The sequence below is a fragment of the Phocoena phocoena genome, chromosome 4 (assembly GCF_963924675.1).
Source record: "Phocoena phocoena chromosome 4, mPhoPho1.1, whole genome shotgun sequence".
Lineage (NCBI taxonomy): Eukaryota > Metazoa > Chordata > Mammalia > Artiodactyla > Phocoenidae > Phocoena > Phocoena phocoena.
In genome coordinates this window covers 136362305-136384964 of record NC_089222.1, presented here as the reverse complement: position 1 = coordinate 136384964, position 22660 = coordinate 136362305, and the positions used below count along the sequence as shown (strand labels likewise).

At 49.0% G+C, this 22660-nt stretch overlaps 1 protein-coding gene across 1 annotated transcript in view; it reads left to right on the top strand.

Moving 5' to 3' along the window:
• RUNX1 (RUNX family transcription factor 1) overlaps positions 1-22660 on the top strand; it is a 243461-nt gene that overhangs the window by 198384 nt on the left and 22417 nt on the right. The window contains exon 7 of the mRNA XM_065876105.1: positions 6637-6828. Coding sequence (XP_065732177.1) covers positions 6637-6828 — 192 coding nt within the window. The remainder of the gene's footprint in view (positions 1-6636; positions 6829-22660) is intronic.

The window sequence follows — 22660 nt, the reverse complement described above, 5'->3', positions numbered from 1 at the left end:
AGTCGTCTGACAGGAACCAGTTGAGTAGAATCTCCGCAGATGTAATTGACACGAACGCTTTTAGAGGCCCTCACGGTCATCCGTCTTAGTCCTTTAATTCCAGGCTTGCAGATAAGGAGGCTGAAGAGGCTTGCTCTTGTCCGCAGGAAAGTTGGGTGGAAAAGCAGATTTACGATGGAGGGTTATTAACATCCAGACTGGCAGTCCCATTTCCCTGGTGCCATGCTGTATCTCTCAGGGAGAGAAGGATTATAGCATCTGCATTAGCACCCCCATCCTTGCGGGGGCTCAGAGATCTCAGCCACTGCATTTCTGGAATGGACTCATAGCGTCCAAGTAACCCTTTTCTGCTGTTCCCCAAAGTCTTTCCTTAGACGGGAGGGCGGAAGTTGCTTCCTGCCTGAGAATGCTGGGTTCCCCTTGCAGACCCACCTGATTATTGCAACAGCGACTCAGGGAGTCATCTCGGGGACGGTGGGAGAGAGACAGTCACAACCCACCTCTCTGCGGGCAGAGTTTTGGCATTTTCAGCCACTCTGTACAGCACACTGAAGAATTTAAAAACTTTTTTTAAAGGCCACAAAATAGTTATCACCAAAACAAGGCCATCACTCCGCGTCCATGGGCACTTAGTCTAAACACAGTTCTGGTATATTTGGTGTTTTAATTTCCAAGCCCGGCAGATGAGAAGCATGTTGGAAGTATGTGCACCACAGGGACGAATCGCTGGCGCTCACTCCCATGCTCCCAGGGTGGTGTCTGGACCAGCAGCCTCAGCATCACCGGGACCTTATTCTGAACTCACTGGCCCCATCCCAGCCCTGCCAGGACATCCGGGTGATTCGGATGCCCTTGCAGACGTGTGAGACCCAGCTCTCTGCCAGGGGTCACCCCACGACTCTGGCTCTCTTCTGTCCTAAGGACGAGCCGGGAACAGAAGCGGGACTGTAAAGGCAGAGTGTGCAAATCATGCAAGTGCCCGGGTTCCCTGTGATGGACAACCACGGGACATTGTGCGCCTCTCCTCTCTGTTACGTGGGAGTCGTGGAAATGGGTATTTCTAGGTGCACGGAGCATGAGGTGGTGGGGGAAGGTTGAGGGAGTGGGTGTGTTTTCAGACCTGCCCTCTTTCTCTAGTTGGCTGTGTGAGATTGGGAAAATGACATAACTTCTCTGAACTTCACTCCCACGTATGGGTTAAAAAACGAGGCTAGGGCTTCCCTGGTGGCGCAGTGGTTGAGAGTCCGCCTGCCGATGCAGGGGACGCGGGTTCGTGCCCCGGTCCGGGAAGATCCCGCATGCCGCGGAGCGGCTGGGCCCGTGAGCCACGGCCGCTGAGCCTGCGCGTCCGGAGCCTGTGCTCCGCAACGGGAGAGGCCACAACAGTGAGAGGCTCGCATACCGCAAAAAAAAAAAAAAAAAGAAAAAAGAAAAAACGAGGCTAATTTCTCCAGCCCTTCTTCAGTTCAGAAGGACTCCAACCTTGTGCTGTTTTCTAAGCTTAACGATACGAGAGGAGATAGAGGGGGGGGAAAGTTAGGCTACCTGTGTACATGTAAAGTTGGATGATATAGAAACATGTATTATAATATGTATTCTAATATAGTTACATATATCAGTATATATTTTATATCACATTACATATTGTGTATATAAGGTATATACAATCTATATATAATCTATGTATACAATTATATGTATAAATCTATGTAGATATCATCTATACACAATATATAATATGAGACCGTATTTCCCAACATTTAATTAGCCAGCAGATGGATAGGTTTGCAGTTAGGAAGGTTTTTTTACAAAATAAATTTATTTATTTTAAATTTATTTTTCGATGTGTTGGGTCTTCGTTGCTGCGTGCAGGCTTTCTCTAGTTGCGGCTAGTGGGGGCTACTCTTCATAGTGGTGCGCAGGCTTCTCACTGCGGTGGCTTCTCTTGCTGCGGCACATGGGCTCTAGGCGCATGGGCTTAACTACTTGTGGCACGTGGGCTCAGTAGTTGTGGCTCGCGGGCTGTAGAGCACAGGCTCAGTAGTTGCGTCACACGGGCTTAGTTGCTCCGCAGCATGTGGGATCCTCCCAGACCAGGGCTCGAACCCGTGTCCCCTGCACTGGCAGGCAGATTCTTAACCACTGCGCCACCAGGGAAGTCCTAGGAAGCTTTATTTCACCGCCTGCAAGGTACTTTGAGGAAGGATCACATCCATGTTCAGTACCAGTGCTTTAAAGTCCTAATGACTTTGATGACCCCAGAGCACTCTACCCCTGGGTAGAGTGTTAAACCAGGAAAAGTGAGCTGTTCTCTACACGTGTTGGTTTCTTTTCCCTAGTCATAAAGAATAGCAAGTTAAAGAAGGAAATGTCAATGTTCTTATACCCGGATATATGTCGTTAGTATCAGGTTGATTGGCAAACATCTTTTGAAAAACCTATATCCTTTTGGAAGAATCACAGTGAGATAGATGGATGGAAGGAAGGAGATAGAGATCTATATACACACACATATAGATAGATATCCTTTTGGTCTCATCATTTTGCATCAATTTTTTTCAACTGCTCCTCATGACAATGCTTTGAGTATATGCCTTTTCTAATATTTCTGCGGAGAATCTTTCAAGAAAACTAGTAAACTCATATCAGAAACATGGACAAGCATTTTGTCAGGAAATGATTCTCTCTACCCAGAACTTGCCAAGAAAAGGTAACAACTTAGCCTCATCTGTTTTCTTTCATAGAAAATCATATACAGATAGTCCCTGACTTAGGATGGTTCTACGTACAATTTTTCGACTTTATGATGGCGTGAAAGCGACACATATTCGGTAGAAACCACATTTCAAATTGTGAACTTTGCTCTTTTCCCGGGCCGTTGATGTGTGGTGTGATGCTTGTGTGATCAGCCATGCCATCTCAAGGATCAACAACTGATACACTTAACCATTCTGTGCTCAGACGACAGTTCTGTCTTTCACTTTCAGTACCGTATTCAATAAATGACTTGAGATGGTCAACACTTGATTACAAAATAGGCTTTGTGTTGGATGATTTTGCCCAACTGTAGGCTAACGTAAGTGTGCTGAGAACGTTTAAGGTAGGCCAGGCTAAGCTAATTTGTTCGGTGGGTTAAGTATTTTAAATGTATTTTCAGCCTATGATATTTTCAATTGAGGACGGATTTATTGGGACATTACCCAATTGTAATTCAAGGATGATCTGTGTTGTATTTCAGTTACTTACAGCCACAGATCAACAATGTTTTTTCGGAAAAGGTACTTCATTTGTCAGTGAAATATGCATACCTACTCAGCCTAGTTTTTATAGCAGAAAACTGAAAGCTGGTCTCGTTATCCATCACAAATATCCTAACGTTTAGGGATACCCCTTGGGCACCCATTCCAGAAGACGGCAGGACATATGTCTTTGGAATGAAGACGTAAAATTTAGCAGATGGGATTAGTTTGTTTTTATTCTTTTTTTGTTCTTTTGGCTTCGTATAGTTTTGCATATATATAAAATTCTAATCAAGTACTTTTTGGAAAATGTGGAAATAGTAATAGAGAAACATAGTTTAGGATCTCTTTCAACTCTGCTAAAGATTCAGTAAGATGTCCCAGTATGAAATCTTGAGGTAGCCACTATTTTCAGGACCACCACGTAGACATACACAGCTGACTTCCAACGTGTTCAAAAAGCCAGGCTGCCAACATGCACGTGTTTGAGGCTTCATTGCGTAATTCTACCACCGGGGTTGAATTCCCTATTGCCCTCTGAGGCCCAGTAGTCGGTAAGGAAGAAGAAAAGTGAATTTGATAGTGGACATTTTCCATACCCCTGTATTTAAAATTCAGGGGGCAAACTGACATTTTCACTGCACACAGATACAGGAAACTGGAGACATAACGCATTCATTTCCCCCAGCTTGAAAGTTTATATCAGAAGCTTCTACGTTTCACGCAAAACATTGCTCTTTGGCACACGAAATCTGATGGTTTCAGAAAAGAGGAATTAGGTCTTCCTTTGATCTAGCTTATAAACACATCAGAACCACACCTTTAATATGATAATGCTTTTTATTTCCCCCGTGCCTTGGTGTTACAGCTCTCTGGCACTAGTAGTGAGGAAGGGGCTCAGGGTTCCTTGGGAGGGCAGTAACGCTCTTACTTACTCTGTGGATCACAGCATGGGGAGGGTGTGAGATGAACTCTCATCCCCTCCTCCAGCATTAAACTCAGCCCTGCAACTCTCAGGGCTTAAGAAATAGCTTAGAGTGAAGAATTGTTTTCTCTGAGAGCTATGCCCGAACATTCCTAGTAAAGCAGACAGTCATCAGTTAATCTCTGTAAATGACTACGGTTTTGGCAGGTGTCAGCTGGTGCAGAAGTTGCTCACGTGTTGAGAACTTTCTTTTATTTTTATTTTTTTTTAAGCATAGGGCAGTGAGAGGGGTCTCATTAAAAAAAAGGTAATCTCACGTTGTTCCTGGCTGCAGTAGTGGCTTACCTGAAATGACTTATTCCCGTTTGGTTTCTTGGTGGCACGTGATGGCACCCAAGATTGGTGACTGAGGCAGACACAATTGAAGGCCTCTCTTCAAAGGCTGGCCGGAGACTCCAAAACTTTGCCAACCGGCATTCTTTCTGAGGAGGTAGAACTTTCCAGAATCATTTGTCCTGCCTTCTTCCCTGCTTGACCCCTAACACCAGGTCATGGTAGGCATTTAAAAGGCTGAATTATTATGCCTGGGATGGCTTTTGAGTTGGCATTGTTTGCTCTTCTACAGGAAAACTTCAGATTTTTTCAGTCTGACCATCAGGAAGCCGAGAATGTATCACAGAGATGAGAGGAAGGAGGAGTCAAGGGAAGCTCCATCCAGGGACCACAGATGAGTCCATGGTGGACTGAGATAGAATGTTCTAGAAAAAGATGTTTTCGTACTTCTGAGGGAAAGGGACGACAGGGGTTGTTCCGGGACCCGGCCCCATGGCCTTTCGCCCACAAGGCCGGTGCTTAAAATACTCAGCGGGTGAGAGGCCTCTCGCATGTGTGCTGGACCTGCGTGACTCAGGCTGCCTTGTGTTCAGACTGAGTACTGTGGGCTGTGGGGCTGAATCAGAGTCCAGATTTGCCTTGGTGACACATGAAAAGAGGGAGCGTTGCACAAATATTATGCTTAAGTATTTTTCCTCATCTCGGAGCCAAAACAGGTCTTGTTCATGATAAAATCACTGCAATATAGTGCGTCCTTTTTCTGGTCTGGAATTTGAGACAGTGTCAACTGTGCCATGGGGCCTGGCAGCAGGAAGAAACGGCAAACCACAGAGATTTGGAACCATAATACAAGTTATAAATTTTAATTTTATAATCGTAGCAGCGGGAGCTGGGCTAAAATATACGTCTCCCACCCCGACCCCCACGCCGGGCTGGGGGGCGTGGAATTAAGGGATCTTCTTCCTCACTGAGGACTGGGTCGGGTGTGCGAAAGGGCACTCGAGCGTGGCAGCAAGGAGACTGCTTCTCCAATCTTGGTTTCAGGGCACTTGACAATCCTGCGAGGGTTTTGTGAAATTGATCAGTGACTCTTCGAACCATCCTGGTTCAAAGTAAGGAGGAGGAGGGCAGCCTCTCTGAAAGAGGAATGAATCCACCGCCCCCCGCCCCCCCCCACCCCCAACCCGTGGCTACATCAGTACCTGGGAGCCTCAGCTCTGCTTGACAAGCCTGAGTCTCTGGTGTAAAGACATTTTGATGAAGGATTAAGGCCCAACCCCCCTGGCCCTTCTTGAGTGAATGGCCTCTGCCCGCTGCAGCCTGGTGACAGCAGTTTAGACCAGGAGCGAGGCGAGGACACTTGCTGTGTCTACAGATGCTGAGGGGCCCGACTCTCCACCCCGGATCCCTGAGCCCCCTGGGGAAGCTCGGCCAACCTGCTGGCGGCTCCCTTTGGGCTCCAGTGGGCCCGGCCTGCTGGGAGTCTTGGACTGGACAAGGCCGAAGCTGGGGAAGTCGGCTTCAGGGAAGAAAGGATGCTCATGCAAAGCTTGCTAGCGAGGAGAGGGGCCACCCGTGCCCTGCACTTAACAGGAAATCTGACCTCCCAGGGCTGTGGGCTTGCAGCCACACCTCGCTTCCTGTTAGAAGGGGCGTGCCTCTAAGCTCCAGGGCCCACATTGCTGCCTCTGAAACTTGCCCGGGGTTGGGTATGCAGCTGGGGCAGCTGTTCCGATGCCACTGGCAGGGCTCCTTTCCTGGCCAAGTGCCAACAGCGAATGCCCCTTCTCTCCTTGCCGCCATCACCACCGCCACCAAGCCCCGCGTGCCCACCGCATCCCGCCCGGTGGAGATGGGCACAGAGGGTTGGGGTGGGTGCCGGGGCCCAGTCCGGGCGGAGCGCCCAGCAGCCAGTGTGACAGAAGGGGCCCCGGTCTGCCGTGGGGACAGCGGCCCCGAATCCCACCCCCCCCACCCTGACCCCGGGAGCAGCTAAATCTGCAGATCTCCAGCAGATCCACGCCAGGGGTGAGGGGAGAGGGAGGGGAAAGACGAGAAAAGCCCGAGTTTTAGCAAATCCACGGTACCTTTTCTGATCTCTTGCCTCCCTCTCCCCTCCCCACCCCCTCCCCGCAATAGGACATCGTCAGAAACTAGATGATCAGACCAAGCCCGGGAGCTTGTCCTTTTCCGAGCGGCTCAGTGAACTGGAGCAGCTGCGGCGCACGGCCATGAGGGTCAGCCCACACCATCCGGCCCCTACACCCAACCCTCGGGCCTCCTTGAACCACTCCACTGCCTTTAACCCTCAGCCTCAGAGTCAGATGCAGGGTAAGTACCCGGACGGACAGAGCCTGCTTCCCGCCTCACCCTTGGGCGGAACCCACCCAGGCCAGTTGTGGCTCCTCGTCCACACTCAGAAACGGCTGGTCCCCGGACCAGCAGCCTGGCAGCTTGTTAACGGCAGAGTCTTCGGCCCGCCCCAGACCCACTGAGTCTGATCTGCGTGGTAACAAGATCCCCAGATTGAAAGGCACTGCTAGGGAGGGTATAGAGAGGATATGGACAGATATGTATCACTGTGTAGATCACATCTCGAATTTTTTAAGCCTTAGCTTTGGCTAGGTTATTTTCTTACCTCCTTGGCTTGAAGACACACACACACACACACACACACACACACACACATACACATACATCAGGCCAGGTGAAGGTCAGGATGTTTCAAGTTCTTACTGATTACTTGAGGGGTTTGTATTTAATATACGTTCTTTGGCAAATGTAAAGAAATAGGAGGAGTGTCTGGACGCCACCCCATCAAGGGTATTCACTGCAATTCATAAACCTGCAATCAATAAAGAAGGCGGGTTATCCCCCCTCCCACCGTGGGGTTAGCCGGCAATTGCAAAAACACTGTAAAATACAAGAATTGCATAAAACCCACTGTGCCAAATTAGATAATACACAGAGTTCATTTACACTGTAGAAAGCACTGACGTCAATGATTATTTGCTCTGTGATACCATGTCAAATTTCCGAAAGGCAGTCGTTTTCTCGGTGCTGTGCAGGACACAGCTGTGTATGGTAGGGTCACAGTAAGATTCCTTTCTCAAAGGGTCAGGCTTGTTTAACTCAAAGGAAGAGATAAGCAACACATCTGGGGGAAAGGGCAGGTGGCCAGCAAGGGGAATGCTCCTTGCCCTTCTGGGACAGCAGAAATTAGCTTTCCCGGGTGTTTTCTCTGTTTGAGTTGTATTGTGAGATGTGCAAGCATCCTAAGTCCTTTAGGGTTTCCAGCCCGTAGGTTTCTTTTGGGATTAGCACACGTGGGGCTCTTAAAGGCACGCCCACCCTCTTTCTCAGAGCCCGATGGCCCATGCCATTCACTCTCACAGTCATGATTCTGGGGGAAGTTATTTTTATTTGCGGGGGAAATTCCCAGAGAACTCCTCCCATAAGATACTATGCAGACAGCTGTTAAGTGGCCTCTCTGTAGAGTAGCCCTTTTGTGGACCACAGAAACCTCAGCTTGATTTGGGGGGGCTGCCTCTCATCTACAGTTTCATCTTAGGTGTATTTAAGAAGAGGTCCCATGAAACCATCGGTGTCCTGGTGCTTAATCATTGCATACTATTCAAAATATGCATATAGATGTTTTTTTTAATTCCAAAATGCAAGTGTGTATGAGAAATTAGATGAAATGGCGCATTAAGTGAGAGAGATGGGCTTGAGGGGAAAATGCCACTTTTCTTCTAAATAGAATAAAATTCTCCAGGGGATGGCTGGATCTTGTGTTTAGGGCCATTTACATTCATTTGTGTCATCTTCAGGATTCCATTTGTAACATCTAAGAGGAGACTTCTGTTCTCTTATTCTCTCATGACATACCTGACCATTTCTACTACTAGGTTGATAAAGGGATTTGCCTTTTTCTACTGCTATTGGAACTAAAAATAGTAAGCATTTTGAAAGGCAATGGAAAATGTAACCACATGGGGGCAAGTGGAAATCGTCACCATGAATTCGGCTTGGTTTCAGTTTTGGTGAAGAGTGAATCAGATCTGATTTCCCTCCTGGTCAGATACACTCTCTTTACCAAAAAGAAAACGGCAGGGTGGGGTGCTGAATTCTTGTCCTCAGCAGCCAGCATCTCTCAGGCGGAGGCATTGCCATGGACGGGCATTCCTCAGCTCTTTGGAATACTGTACGCTTAGCAGAGTATCAGGTTTAACCCCGTTTCTTGTTCCTGTTAAAAACTTTTTACTTCTGCAACATCTAAGTAATAATAACTTGCTTTTAGAGTGCCTTGGAGGCTTAGTTGCTACTCGAGAGAATGTGTTAACTACATCGCTGACGTTCTTTCCTTCCAAAACATGATTTGCCGTTCAGGGTGTCACTTGTAAAATTGTAGGAACAACTTTTAAAAAATAAGTATCTGGGAGATATTCATGTAAATCTACTTTTCCTTATTCTTTCTTTCTTTCTTCCATAAGAAGATGCTTTTTTACCTTCGTCCTGTTTTGAGTAGACCCTTGGGAGTTTTTTCTCCCTGAAGTTAGAAAGTTAACAAGGGTAACAGTAAAGTCTCTTTCAGCCAGAACCTTCATTTTGTTCTTGATGGACAGGAAAATGGTTATTTCCCCAGCTTAGCGCTAGAGCTTCTGTATTATATTTAAGAAGATGCTTTATATAAAAATTCAGCATGTGTTTATGGCTCGCTTTGAAATGGCAGCAGTAGTTGGAAGAAAAACCTCCCCAAAGTAGTCAGAGCAGTTTTACAGCAGTGCCGTACCAATGTGTGGATGTATTCAGCCCGGCGGAGTTGTCGACAGTTACGGTCTCGGAGAGATCATGAGTTGATAGGCTGATACACCCTGTCTTGCTAGGATTTCATCAGAGGGTCATGCCTGGCCCTTTAACTCCTTCAGTACGAAATCACAGATATAGAATAATGCCTCTATGTATCTAGAATGAGATGTGCTTGAGAATCACTCAAAATAGACATCTCAAATGATCTGAAGCAGGGTGCAGATGGGAAAGGGGGCCAGGTTGCCATGCCACCAAACCACTGTTTATTTGTTGAGGTTTCAGCTATAAGAGGGCTGAGGTTAATTTCAACTTCCTACTTTACCAGGTCTTTAAAACTGAACAGAAAGCCATTTTGTCGTGGCTACGCGTTTAAGTAAGTCAGGACATCATCATGAACTTCTACAGCCGAGTTTTAGAATTCTTTTACAGTCACGGGAAAGAAAACTGACACATGTCCTTTTCAAAGATGGACCAGGGCAGGATCTAGACCAACAGGGCACTGCTGCCGATGCAGCCATACCTACCCCTTAGAGATGGCTTCAGGCAACCCGAGCAAGTCATTTTAAGCATCTGACTCCTGATTTACCAAAAATGATGAATCACATTTAAGCTACATAAGTCCCTCCATTCTGGGAAAATGGAGACGGGGTGAAATCTACTGGTGCAGAAAACTGTCAAATCCAGAGAAACTAAGAGGCCGAGTTTTGTTCTTGTGTGTGTTGCCATCAACATCGAGACACGAGGTTTAACTCTTTAACTGGAACAGTTATGACATATTTTGAAACAAGTCAGACCTTTTGTGTACACTGTGTTATACGTACAATCCTGTGGTGTGGTTCATAGACAGAGAAACTGAACCTCAGAGGTTAACAGCTGCCCAGATCTCCAAGGTTGGAAGTGAAGGACTTGGACTCAGACGCAGACCTTTCTGGCTCCAAAGCCAGTCCTGGTGGGTGGCAGTTTCTCCCCGGCTCTCACTCTTGGATCAAGGATCAATTAGACACAGGGCTGACCAGTGTCACGTAAAATCCCAATCACCAAAGGGGAGACAGGAGCAGTGCTGGGCTGGTCACTCACCCGGCAGGCCTGTAAAGACTGTGTTCTATTATCATTAGGTGTTGATAATAATAGCTTTAGGGCTGGACTCTGTGGTGGGCATCTGAATAAATTCCCTCCTTTGGAGATGTGTACATTTGTTTTTAAAGATGGGGAGAAAAGAAAACTGAGCTCAGAATAATGACTCTCTAAGCACGAGTGAAGGAAGGATGCGGGGGCAGCGAGAGAGCTTCCCAGCCACTCTGTTTACTTTATTGGGGTGACTGCCTGGCCTTCTTGTGTGAAAGAGTCTCGCTTGTGGGGTCCACTGGGACCGAGGCCTTCTTACCCTCCAAACTCCGGCAACATCTGATCAGCCTGCAGGAGTGTGGGTGCCTTGATCTAAGATTTCTGTATGTCCGGAGGGGCCTTGAGCTCTTAAATCGCCTCCTGAATTTTAGTATTCCAAATGATTTTGTTTTGCTAGTGAGTTACCCTACAAGTTAAAGTTACTTCGGATACACCATTTTCTGGTGCCTGTTGTCTGTGTAGCTTTTTGAGACACTGAATCTCAGCTGTACCAGGTTACTTATGTCAATCTTTATCAGCTGGATTGACGAAGGAAAACAAAAAACAAAAAAAAGAACCTTTTCACTTTTCTGCAGGAGGAGAGATAAATGCCCTTTCCAGCCTCAGGTGTAAAATATCAAAATGCACAACGTCTCTTCCCTCCCCTTTCCTCTTTCTCTGTCTCTCTCTCTCCTTCCTCTCTCTTCTAGCAATTCTGGAAGCTCAAAAACAAAGTGGGTGGGAGGGCAGGGGCGGGAGCTGTTGGAATACCTTGGAGGTAGAGGCTACCCTCAGTCAAACACCGGACGTTCTTCTGCCTAAAATCTACAAATGGTCATGGTTACACAAAGCAAAATATTCAGGGTGCTAGAAATCAGCCTACAAGACATGCTGTGAACATGAAAAGGGAGTGATCTAAAAATAACTCTTATCTAGGTATAGTAGAGTTTGAGAGCCTTTCAAGGTCTACGACACCAGAATCTTACACGGAAAACAAGCCTGAATCGGGTGTTCCCATGAATAAATAAAAATAAATAAATGTAAGAAGGAAGGGGGGCAGGGAAGAGAGGAAAAACAGTGGAATGAACTCAAAATGAAGAGCTTTCGCGTGGGGTGTAAGCGGGTTGGTGGGCGCTGCAGCCGCATCCCCCTTCTTCCTCACCAGCAGGCAGAAAGGTTACAGTTATTAGAACTAGAGGAACTGAGAACTCAGTGACTGTTTTCCATCTTCTGGGCTGATGCCACGTAAACAAAGTTTAAGGAAAGCTTGAAAAGCCCCTGCTAATCAATTGCATCGTGGACATTTAAAAAATGGGGATGAAGGATGGGGAGAAAGCTAAGTCTTCATTTTTTTCCTTTAAAAAAGGCCCTCGGGCCTGGGCCTTGGCTTCCTAATCCGCCTGTGGCCTTTGTTGAGTCTGATGTGGCTGCAGCCTGTCAGCTGCCCTTGCTTCCCATCCGCTGCCTGGAGTGACTTACGGAGCGGTGCTCAGAGTGGCGACCAGCCTTACGTTTCCTCCGTGCTCTATTTATGGACGGCACGGTCACCAGCACAGAACTCCCTTGAACGGCGCTGCTCTGATGCCTGTGATGTATTTACAAGCACCTCTCGGCTAAGTACTTAATAAACCAGCCCTTCAAAGGAGCCGCCAACCTCGTGAGCTGTCAGCGCCCTAGTAATCATAAACCACATTTTAGTGGGACCGCATTTTCAGACCAAGTGTTTTCATGGATGTCGTTCAAGGTGATCAGACCATGCTTTCCGGAGCATGTTGTTAATGCCTGTGGACATCTTTGCTAATTAGAGGAATGAAGGGTTCATTTTAGGACTTGATCCTAATGATAAAATATTCCTTCCGTGGATTTGATACCTTCTGAAACGTTCCCTTCTTCTTGTGATCTATGGGCCAGCACACACTCAGTTATTATTATCAACACCTAATGATAATAGACACACACTCACACGCACACTCACAAATGCACGAAGGTTTTGTTCAAAAGAATAAGCTTTTAACAAAGCTGTAGTTGGAGCACTTACTTGTTATCAGTGGTACAACAGCAGGAAGGTTAAGCCGAAAATCTCTCGTCCAAGAAAGATAGCAGAGTCTGGTGGCTAAGAATGAGGGCTCAACAGGCAGAACACCTTGGCCCAAAACCGGCCTCCACCACGTATTACTGTAGGACTTTTGGCAAGTTACTTAACCTCTTAAAGCCTCAGTTTCCCTATGTGCAGAATGGGAGTAATAATTATACTTGGAGATCCTAGAACCACTGTGAAAGGTGAAGCAGTGGGCATGGGAGCCAGCCCATGGGTAACACTTAGCAACTGTGGGCTTTCATCAGCAGCAGCACCACACCATGTCTATTAGTTTCCTGTGATTGCTGTAACAAGTTGCCACAAACTTGGTGGCCTAAAACAATAGACATTTATTCTCTTCCAGTTCTGGAGGCCGGGATCCAAAATCAAGGTGCCATACTCCCTTTGAAGTTCCCAGGGAAGGATCCTTTCTTGTCTCTTGCAACCTCTGGTGGCTCCTAGTGTCCCTTGGCTTGTGGCTGCACCACGCCAATCCTCGCCTCCATCTTCACATGGCCTCTTTCTCTGTGTCACCTCCCGCTCCTTCTCTAAAGACACTTGTGATTGGAATTAGGCGCCCTCTAGATAACCCAGATGATCTCATCTTGAGATCCTTCACTTAATTACATCCGCAAAGACCCTTTTTCCAAATCAGGTCACGTTCACAGTTCCGTGGGTCGGAGCATGGACATACCTTTCTTTGCAGGGCCACCATTCTACCCATTACACCAAGGTGGAACGGATACAGGGCATCCGGTGAGTCCAGAGATCACTTTCCCTTGTCCACTCCCCCAGAACAGATATGATGGGCAGGTAACTGTGAACTCAGTGTCTTATGCCACGCACAATCAAGCACATCTTCCAGCTACTCTCACTTCAGGCCATCATTTACCGGAACTCAGTATCATGGTACTTATATTTTCCAGCCACGAGAATGTATGTTTTTTTTTCTACATGAGATCAGATATTTCTTAACATTTTCTAGACACCTATGCTGATGGAATCAGAGGGCCCAGCAGTGATAGAGAAAAGGGATTCTCCCCTGTGTCATGGGAGCCGTGAAAAGCAGGAGGCCTGGGTGCCTCTGGCCCTGGCCCCCAAAAGCTCACGACATCGCGGCTGGGAGTGAGCATAGGGACAGAAGATGACACGGGGACCACAGCCAGCCAGTTGGGAAGGACTCAAGAATGTGGTCGCCTGGAGCTCAGCATATCACTGTTGTTTTGAACAAGCTGCCTTGTTAAAGATGGCTTTATTGCGAGGCGCTGTTGACCAGAAACCCATTGCGAAAGGCTGGTGATTCACTTTGCATATCTCATAATCCCACATTTACAAATCACCCGAAGATAGCCTTTCACATTTGGATATTTAAAAACAAAACTTTGACTGCGGCCGTGAAGTGGTATCAAAGTTTACCAAAAGTTTGTACCAAGAGAGGGGCAAACAATATACGCCGATAAGGGGGAAAAAAAAGGCTCTGGTGAGAAAACGACCCATTGTGTTTTCTTGTCAGCTGTAGTTCTCCAAACGGAGCTGGTTTTCCTCATTTGCATTATTTTTCCTCACATCATGGAACAGAAATGCAGGCCCACTGTAATTCAGTTATTTTAGGGCTCTTTAAAATTCAACACATACGATTTAAATAAAGCTGAGGAACTGTAAGTACGTCTATCTTCCCTTACTTCCCTCTGACCCTCGGAGCACTGCAGCCTGACTTTTAGGGGGAAAATGTAGGGAGGCAGGGGGGTTATCAACTGTTCAGAGCCACCTCAGTGTATATTTGTATTATATTTTCACATTTTACTTGCAAAGCTTTAGCCCTACTTGAGCTTTCCTTTTTTTTTTTTTAACATCTTTATTGGAGTATAATTGCTTTACAATGGTGTGTTAGTTTCTGCTGTATAACAAAGTGAATCAGCTATACATATACATATATCCCCATGTCTCCTCCCTCTTGCGTCTCCCTCCCACCCTCCCTATCCCACCCCTCTAGGTGGTCACAAAGCACCGAGCTGATCTCCCTGTGCTACGTGGCTGCTTCCCACTAGCTATCTATTTTACATTTGGTAGCGTATGTATGTCCATGCCACTCTCTCACAGCGTCCCAGCTTAACCTCCCCGTGTCCTCAAGTCCATTCTCTACGGAGCCCTACCTGAGCCTTCTTATTATTGAACAATTGCTTTCAAAGCCCTAGAACAGCTCAATTGTTATGGAGATTAAAGATCTGGATTGCAAAACTCCTGTAAATAAAGTCTTCACTGACAAACCCAGTTTCCTAGCATAGACTTTTCTTCCATAATCTCCTTCTGGCAGAACATTTGATGTTTTGATACTAGAGATTCAGTTACCAGCCACAGTAAATAAAACAAAATAATAATAATTTAAAAAAAACAACTCCAGTATAGAATGCACCCTAAAAACAAACATTGGCCAATCATGTTTATTTTCTGTTTCTTTGGGCACTCCTGACAATTGATAGGGGGGAGGAAAAAAGGAATGTACCCCTTCTTATCCAGTTGATTGTTGATTATCAAGCTATGGAAAGTCTTCAGATTGAGTGTTAGCTAATTCAGCCTCTCCCAAATGGCACGGAATATAACATTTATTGTTTAAAAGAAATGAGCATGTCTCAAGGGAAAACAGAACCATGGCACCAAGCCCCCGAATGAGCCACAAGTAGGAGAGAGAATCATTGGGCAGAAAAGACAGTGTCTCCTCCAGACTCAGGCTCAAGGGCCCACCGTGATTTCACACCACCTAAGGGTCAGGTCTGGGGATAAGAACATTCCAAGTATCATTTCAAGATTGTCAAAACATCCTCCAGTTGCAATCAGTAGCAAGAGTTAACTGTCGCTTTTGTAAAGTTGATTCTCCTTCTTAAGACAGGACCCCCTGCTTTCCCACCTGGAGGAAGCGTGAACAAGAGGGTGGAGGAGATAGTGGGGGACTCTGATCTGTGCATCTCAGGTCACTTAACAGCTCGGGAAACCTGAGCATTAAAACACTCGCCAGTACGGACTGAAATAGGGCTTATTTCTGCACACCACGTGTCCTTCCACCCAGTGTCACTGGATCTGAGCCTCCACAAGTTGATGTTATCAGGTCTGGCTAACAAGATCTGGGTCCTTCTGGGAGCATGAAGGAGGATGCGCTATGGTCCTTCTGCCTTGGCGTCTGGGTGTGACCACCCAGGTGTCGTAAGAGCAGAGCGTCCCTAGGGAAGGCGTGTGAGGAACTGAGGGGCCCAGGTGAGTCAGCACTACTCTGGGTGTCAGCAGCTCACCCATCTGGGGCAGTGAAGTTTCCCAGATCCGTAACTTGCTGGTTCCTGCTGCAGAAGAAGTCCTCTTTGCCCTATAGCTTTATGTGCTCAACCTGATCATCCCAAGGCCGGATCAAGACCGAGAGAGCTTATGCTATGCATCTTGGGAAGGGCTACACACATACACTTGCTTGGGAGGTTTCAAAAGAAGATCTCGGGGTAAAAAGGGAGGAAGAAATAATCCGACTAGTGATTGCGCTTCTTGGAGTTGTAGGTCATACAAGGAAGAGAACGTGATTGTCTTATTACGTCTCCTGGGGTTATCTCACTGTTGCGGCCACTCATGCATGCTCCATTAGTGCATCTCTCTGTCCATATAAGATGGCAAATTATATAATGATAAAGTTATTAAAATATCTGTAAAAGTCAGCACGAGCTCAAGGGCTCGACTTGGCGTTTCTGCCCATTAAGTAGTTTATTTGCATTGCTCCTCTCAGGGTCTGTTAATCTTCATCCGTACTTTGCTGTAAATTGCCTGCTATGTGGGACAACCATCGTTGCCTGAGTTTTAAGCCGTGTTTCTGTTGGTCATCCAGCGGGGCTGGGATCTTTGGGATGAATGCAGCAGCTTTTGAAATGTGCAGATCTTTCCCCCGCCCAGGTTTGAAACTGCAGCGTATGTCTGTGATCGGGTCTATACCTGGGTTGTTATCGGAGCCGGGGCCACCGCAGAATGACGAGGACGTTGCCTGGTTCTCACGTTTACTAAAGGCAGAAACAAAATAATTATGGCTCACATTTCAGGAATGACTGATACTGTTGGTTCATTTAACCCGTACCACTAGCCACCCACGAGGTGCGTGGCGAGGTCCTGGGGGTCCTGCCTGCTGTGCTCACTCAGGTGGTGGCAGGCCCATGAGTCCCAGGCCCTCACCGATCATGAAAGTCATTAACAAGGTGGCCCTAACTCTAATAGGCTGTAATTCTGCGGCTCTCAGGGATTAACGCCTAACATTCTCAGGAAGCCAGCAGAGATGTCCCAGAGCCTCCCACTCTGCCCCCCGATTAAGAGGCCCCGCTTTCTTTTTTTGGTAATATTTCTGCTGTGTGATTGGGCTTTCTGAGCCACCACGTATTGCCAAATGGGAGAAGCCATTGCCCAGACGTGGCTCTGTTTAATATGATTTTCCACAAATTACAAGGCGTGACTTTAAAATTGAATGAGTGCAAAATTACGGGTGGCCAGTTCAGGTGGAAGGGAGAGGAGATCTTGTTATTCTTATTCCAGAATCCCTTCCCGATTTCCTCATTTGATACTTTCACGCCTTGCCGGGAGGGCCGTGGGCGGAGACGCCTTAGAGAGTCTATAAGGAACTTCTCTTATTTTTCAAACTTTCTCCCTGGTCGTTCACGGGAGTGCTCAGTGGTCTGCAGAAGTCAAAGCGGAATGCCAGTTCTTCCGTCCCTCCATCCCATCAGTCGGGATGGAGCTGTTCCTCCCACCTCATCGTCATAAGGGAATCAGAAAAAAACATGGGAACCCCCAGAATGCAGTTCATGAGGAGAGCAGAATCTGGATCCACAGATTAACGCTAAGATCTATGTGGATATAAATAATGGGAATTCAAATCCCTGGCTGGCCACTTCCCAATTAGGTGACCTTGCAAGAATTACTTCAGTCCTCTGCACCGCTGTTCCCCATCTGTAAAACGGGCACGGTAATGATGGTACCCAGCTCACGGGAGAGTTGCGAGGATGAAATGAGTTCACATGCACAAAGCACCGGATGCCTGGCGTGCGGTATTTACCCTCACTGCCTCACGAACTCATCACAGGGATTGAGATATGCTTTCGTCGGGTATTTACGTAGAGCCCGGCGCACTTTAAACACTCAGTAAGTGGTCAGTGTTATGCTTTTTACTGTTATTGCTATTGTTGTGCTCTTGTTGGTGGCGTTGGTGCCTCAGCGGGGAGTTGCACTTCCGTCCTCTCCTACGAGCCACACAGCTGCTCTGCGATCATGACCTTCTTCCGTGTCCCCTTACTTCCGGGAGTGATGATAGCCCTGGGGCAGACAAGGGCAGGGTGGTCTTAGTGTCGTCTTTGTTCAAGTTCAGTTTCCTTGGGTAAATTAACAGGAGAGCACATACCCACTTCTCCACAGGGTCAAATGCAAATGGAAAACTCTTATAGTTGAAAGGGACCTTAAATGTCTTTCTAGAAGCCCTTTATTTCACTCATGAGGTGCTGAGGCCCAGGGAGCATCAGTGATTGGCCCACTTGGAGGAGGACCTGAACAGTCCTGGGGTTCCTGGTCCAGTGCCCGTCCTACTGGCTTGATGTCTCTCTGCCTGGGGCGGGGCGCGGGGGGGGCACAGAATGTGGGCTCTGCTGTGAGTACAGAGGGCGCATTAGGACATTTACGCCGGCTCCGCCTCTCCCTATCTTTCTCGACGAGATGGTGGATCCCCACGCTTCGATTTGGTATCACGTGCTTCTGTCTCCATCCTTCCAATGTTGAATTTCATACTGAAGCGGTAGGGATTTTTTTTTAAAAGGCAAGGATAGAACACCTGTCCCAAGGCCACCCTCCGTCCTTCTCAGCCCCGCCAAGCGTCCCCAACCCTACTCCGGGGTGGGGAGGGGGAAGACGGCAGCAAGGAGGCTGACAGGACACTCCCTGTCCACAGGGCCCACGTGGGCAGCAGCCAGGGGTGACCCCGGCCCTGTCCCCTTACTTGCATGAATCAGACACATTCAGAGGATGTGGAAGGTCAGCCTCTTAAGGCATTTTGTACAAACCATCTACAAAAGGAGTTCTTTGAACCACGTTTCACCCTCCTGTGTGATCTGAAGTAAATGCCTCCCGTGCTGATTCCGCCCCCAGGCCCAGGCCTTGAAAGCCTGCTTGCAAACTGGGCCGTGGGGCAGAAGCAGGCCAGCAAACAGGTGTGGGGTGAGACGGGCCAGGGCCGCAGCCGCAGCTGCGGGAGCAAGGCGCGGGGTGTCGGGGCCTGGGGCTGAGTGACAGTCCTCCTCGTCCCAGGTCAGGATGCTGCCAAGTCCATGTCATTCACGCCCTGAACGGTGTAGGGCAGTGAGAGCCAGGGCACCTGGCCAGACCCCAGCATCCCTGCGGTGGCCACGCCCTTGCTGGTGAACTCAGGGTCAAGGGCACGAATGCCCGGGCCAGAGCCACCCAGGACTGTGGCAGGAATCCCACGAGCGGAGACCAGATGCCTTTCTCCCTGAGGTGCTGCACTGACGGGTGGCTTCCGGGCTCCCTTCCTTGGCTGAGATCCCATGACTCCGTAGTGGCCTCTCCTAAATGAAACTTAATTCAGGGTCAACAGGAGACACGGGCGGCGCTGGGCTCTCGGACCATCCTGACCACCTGCCCCGAGGCCTGGAGCTCCGGGTTTTGAGGATCACACACTCCTAAGGAACAGATAAGAGGAGAAGGCCAATGACGGGCCTTTTCTTGCTCCAAGAAACTGATCCACTCAGAAACAGAGCATTCAGTGCAGCTGTACATTTTCTCCCAAGGTTGATGACTTCCTCTGAGTTAGGCAGTTCTTACAATGACTCTGAACTTCTGACCACTGGAGATGAGTGAATCAGAGATAGGCCAGAATGAGATGGCCAGCCACCTCATTTAGATGGGTAAGTTGGAAGCCCAGAGAGGTTAAGTGACTTGCTGAAGGTCACACAGACGGCACCCGTATTGGAGGGCTCGGCTTCCCTCTGCCCGTCCTGCCCAGCTTGAACACATTGTTAGTATCTGGATAGAGCAAAGCGAAGCTTCCCGAGCCGTCCCTGCAAAACAGCACTTAGGGAGAAAAAGGGGCCGTTGGAACAAGATAGGGCAAACACCAGTATGCCTCTGCACGCCGCTCCACCCAGTTTCTCATCTTTATATTACCAAAAAAAAAAAAAAAAAAAAAAAAGTCTCAAATAACCCAAACAGGCAGGGTCTGATCTGCAGACAGTCTGCAGGCATCCACCCAAGAACCTGCCGGTCGGCCGGTCCATCCTCCTCTGATTTATGCCGTGTGTGTTAAGCCTTAAGTTGTTGAGACTGTGGCTGGCTGCAGTGGTATTACTGGAGGGTTGGTGCATGTTTTCGGCTCACAGACCTGGCTCCGGGACTGGAGATGTTGGCCCCGAATCAAGTCCAATCTCACACCTGTCTGAGACAATGAGGGCCTTGTCAGACGCATCTCCAGCCCAGGCAGCTCACGCTGCTTACTTTTCACATTCAGAACGGGAAGGGGTGGGGGGGTTCTGGGGGCCCAGGAGAAGCCGAGGCGAACCTGGGACATGCTGGGGCTGGGACAAGCTGGGGTCACTGCCTCCCTTGCCCTCTCCTCCCTCTTCCCCTCCCCCGCATCTTATAAATCTTTCCTTATTTTTGGAAATTTAAAAAAACAAATAAACGATACCAACAGTAGCCCTCTTACGAAAGAGAATTTCCTACTGCAAAACAAGGAGCTCGGGGCCTGCTGGAGAATCAATTGAGTCATCGGGCGGGTTGAGCGAGGCAGTGGGAAGCCGGGTGCCTAGGGCTAGGCGTACGGCTCCTGCAACCGGGGCTGACACTTGAACTCTTCCCACACCGATGGGCTCTCCTCTTCCTGGTTTTCCCTTCCATTGCTGACGTGTCAGTGACTGGAGCAGAAAGCAGAAGGGGACTTCGTCTTTAGCTCTGTCCTTATCCACTGACGAAACAGCAAACTGTTCTGTCCCAATTCAGCACCCCCCCCCCCCCGTCCCTTGTCGTCAACAGAGAGGACAGAGCCAGCCACCAGCACTAAGTCTGCGGACCCTTTGCAAATCCAGTTCTCCCGAGACCCTGACTGGGCAGGACCTCTTCTGGGTCCAGGTTGGCACCCCTCAAGGCCAGCGGCTCTGAGTGCTCATCAGTTGGTCAAAGCCAACCTGAAATGACTTGCTTTTCATAGGAATGCATGATGTGGAGGTCCATAGGAGAACGGCCCAGAAAGGAGCTTCCCAGAGTTATATAATCCACCCCTTCCTGCAAGCCCTCCCAGTGGGGAGCCCATGCAGGAGCACCTCGTGATTCCTCTCCTGTGGAGCTGTCGTGTCTAGGGGGCTGCGGTGGCCAACACCTCTCAGTAAGCAAGGCTCTTACCTGAGCTGGGAGGCATTTGGGCACCAGTGGTCCCTCTGTTCGGCTTGTTCGCCAACAAGAAACAGGCAGCCCCATCCTCCTAACCTGCAAACTACTGTGTCAGCACTAAGGCCCGCTGCTGTCTCGTTACCTCAGCCTCGGAGACACAGCAGGGGAGATCTGAGACCTAGGACTTAGCCGAGGGGAAGTGTGTGCCCCGGCCATTTTCTTAGCATAAATCCCTTTTAACTGGTATCTATATGTGTATCAGCCGATGTCCCCAGAGGAACCAAAGGACAACTTTTCAGGGGCAGCAGAGTGAGGCATGGAAACAGCACTGAGTGACAGAGAATCTGGGGATGTTTGGATCCCGTGCAGTGGCATGTGGCGTCACTGCTGAGACCTTGGCCTTCAGGGAGGCCGGGATCGCATGGCCAGCCTCCCCTCAGGCTCCTCCTAAAACCCATCCTGTCTAAGCATGTCACCTGTGGAGGAACGTGGTGGAGGAAGCAGATGTTGCCACGTCTGATGGCCACAGGGGGCCTGGTGCAGAAATAAAAGAGCACCTTCGCCACTGATTTCCTAGCTTCCCCTCCAGCCGAGGCCCTGCCTTCTCTGGGTCATGAGATGTTCCTCCCTGAGCCCGCTGTGCTCTGAAATGACCGAAAGGCAAGCAGACGAGCCGAAGGGAAGCTGGGGCCCCGACACTGTGAGCAGCTGTCTTTTTACCTGCCTTTTTTTCTGGGCTCTGAGCACCTGTGGCCAGCCCTGCCCACCTGCTTTGGTCCATGCCAGTGGCCCACCCAGAAAGCCCCTACCCCTAATACCCTCCACCTCCCCAATCCTGCCCCATCTCCTTCAGGACATCTTCGTCCCCACCAAGGACCAAACGGACCCCCCTTCTCTACTCCTGGACCCGTCTATCGGGTCCTCTCACTTTTTTTTTTTTTTTTTTTGCGGTACGCGGGCCTCTCACTGCTGTGGCCTCTCCCGTCGCGGAGCACAGGCTCCGGACGCGCAGGTTCAGCGGCCATGGCTCACGGGCCCAGCCGCTCCGCGGCACGTGGGATCTTCCCGGACCGGGGCACGAACCCGTGTCCCCTGCATCGGCAGGGTGAAGGTTTGCTGCTTCTCCAAGCGTCATGGGCTCCCAGGAGCGAGCACCTAAGGTTGCCCTCTGTGCTGCGTGATCCTCGAAACCCACCAGAGGGATGCCTCTCAGACGGTCAACACAGCACCCCACCGACCTGCCCCTCTCCTCCCCGTCTGCAATCACAGTTTTCCGAGGATGACAAGTGCTCCTAGAAGTTCCAGGCAGGCAGGAACGCTCTCTCCCACGTCTCCAGACCCCACGACCCTGGCCTGGATCTCCAGGGAAAGGGCTCAGGGGGAGTCATTGAGGAAGCATGTTCCCTGCTTTCAGGATTTTCAGGATTTGCAGGCACCAAGCCTCGCTACTTTCGCTTCTTGCTTTCGTGATTTGCCCTTTCTCCGCTTCCCAGAGCCCGGCTGGGAGCCTGGGGGAGGGAGCCCAGCTGGTCCTACCGGGGTGATAGCACACCTACCCCTCCCTGGGGCCTTTCTCTCCACTTTTGCGACAAAGAGGAAATTGGGAAGTCTCTACGCTTCTTAATCTTCTGCCCCCGTTCGTTACTTTCTACGGCTTCCGTTAACTAGAGAGCCACCCTTTCCCTTTTGCTGTCCCTGCCCCATCCAAGCCAAACTCTCTCCTGCCTTCCTTGTCATCATTCAGCTCCTGACACAGCTCACCCGGGCCTG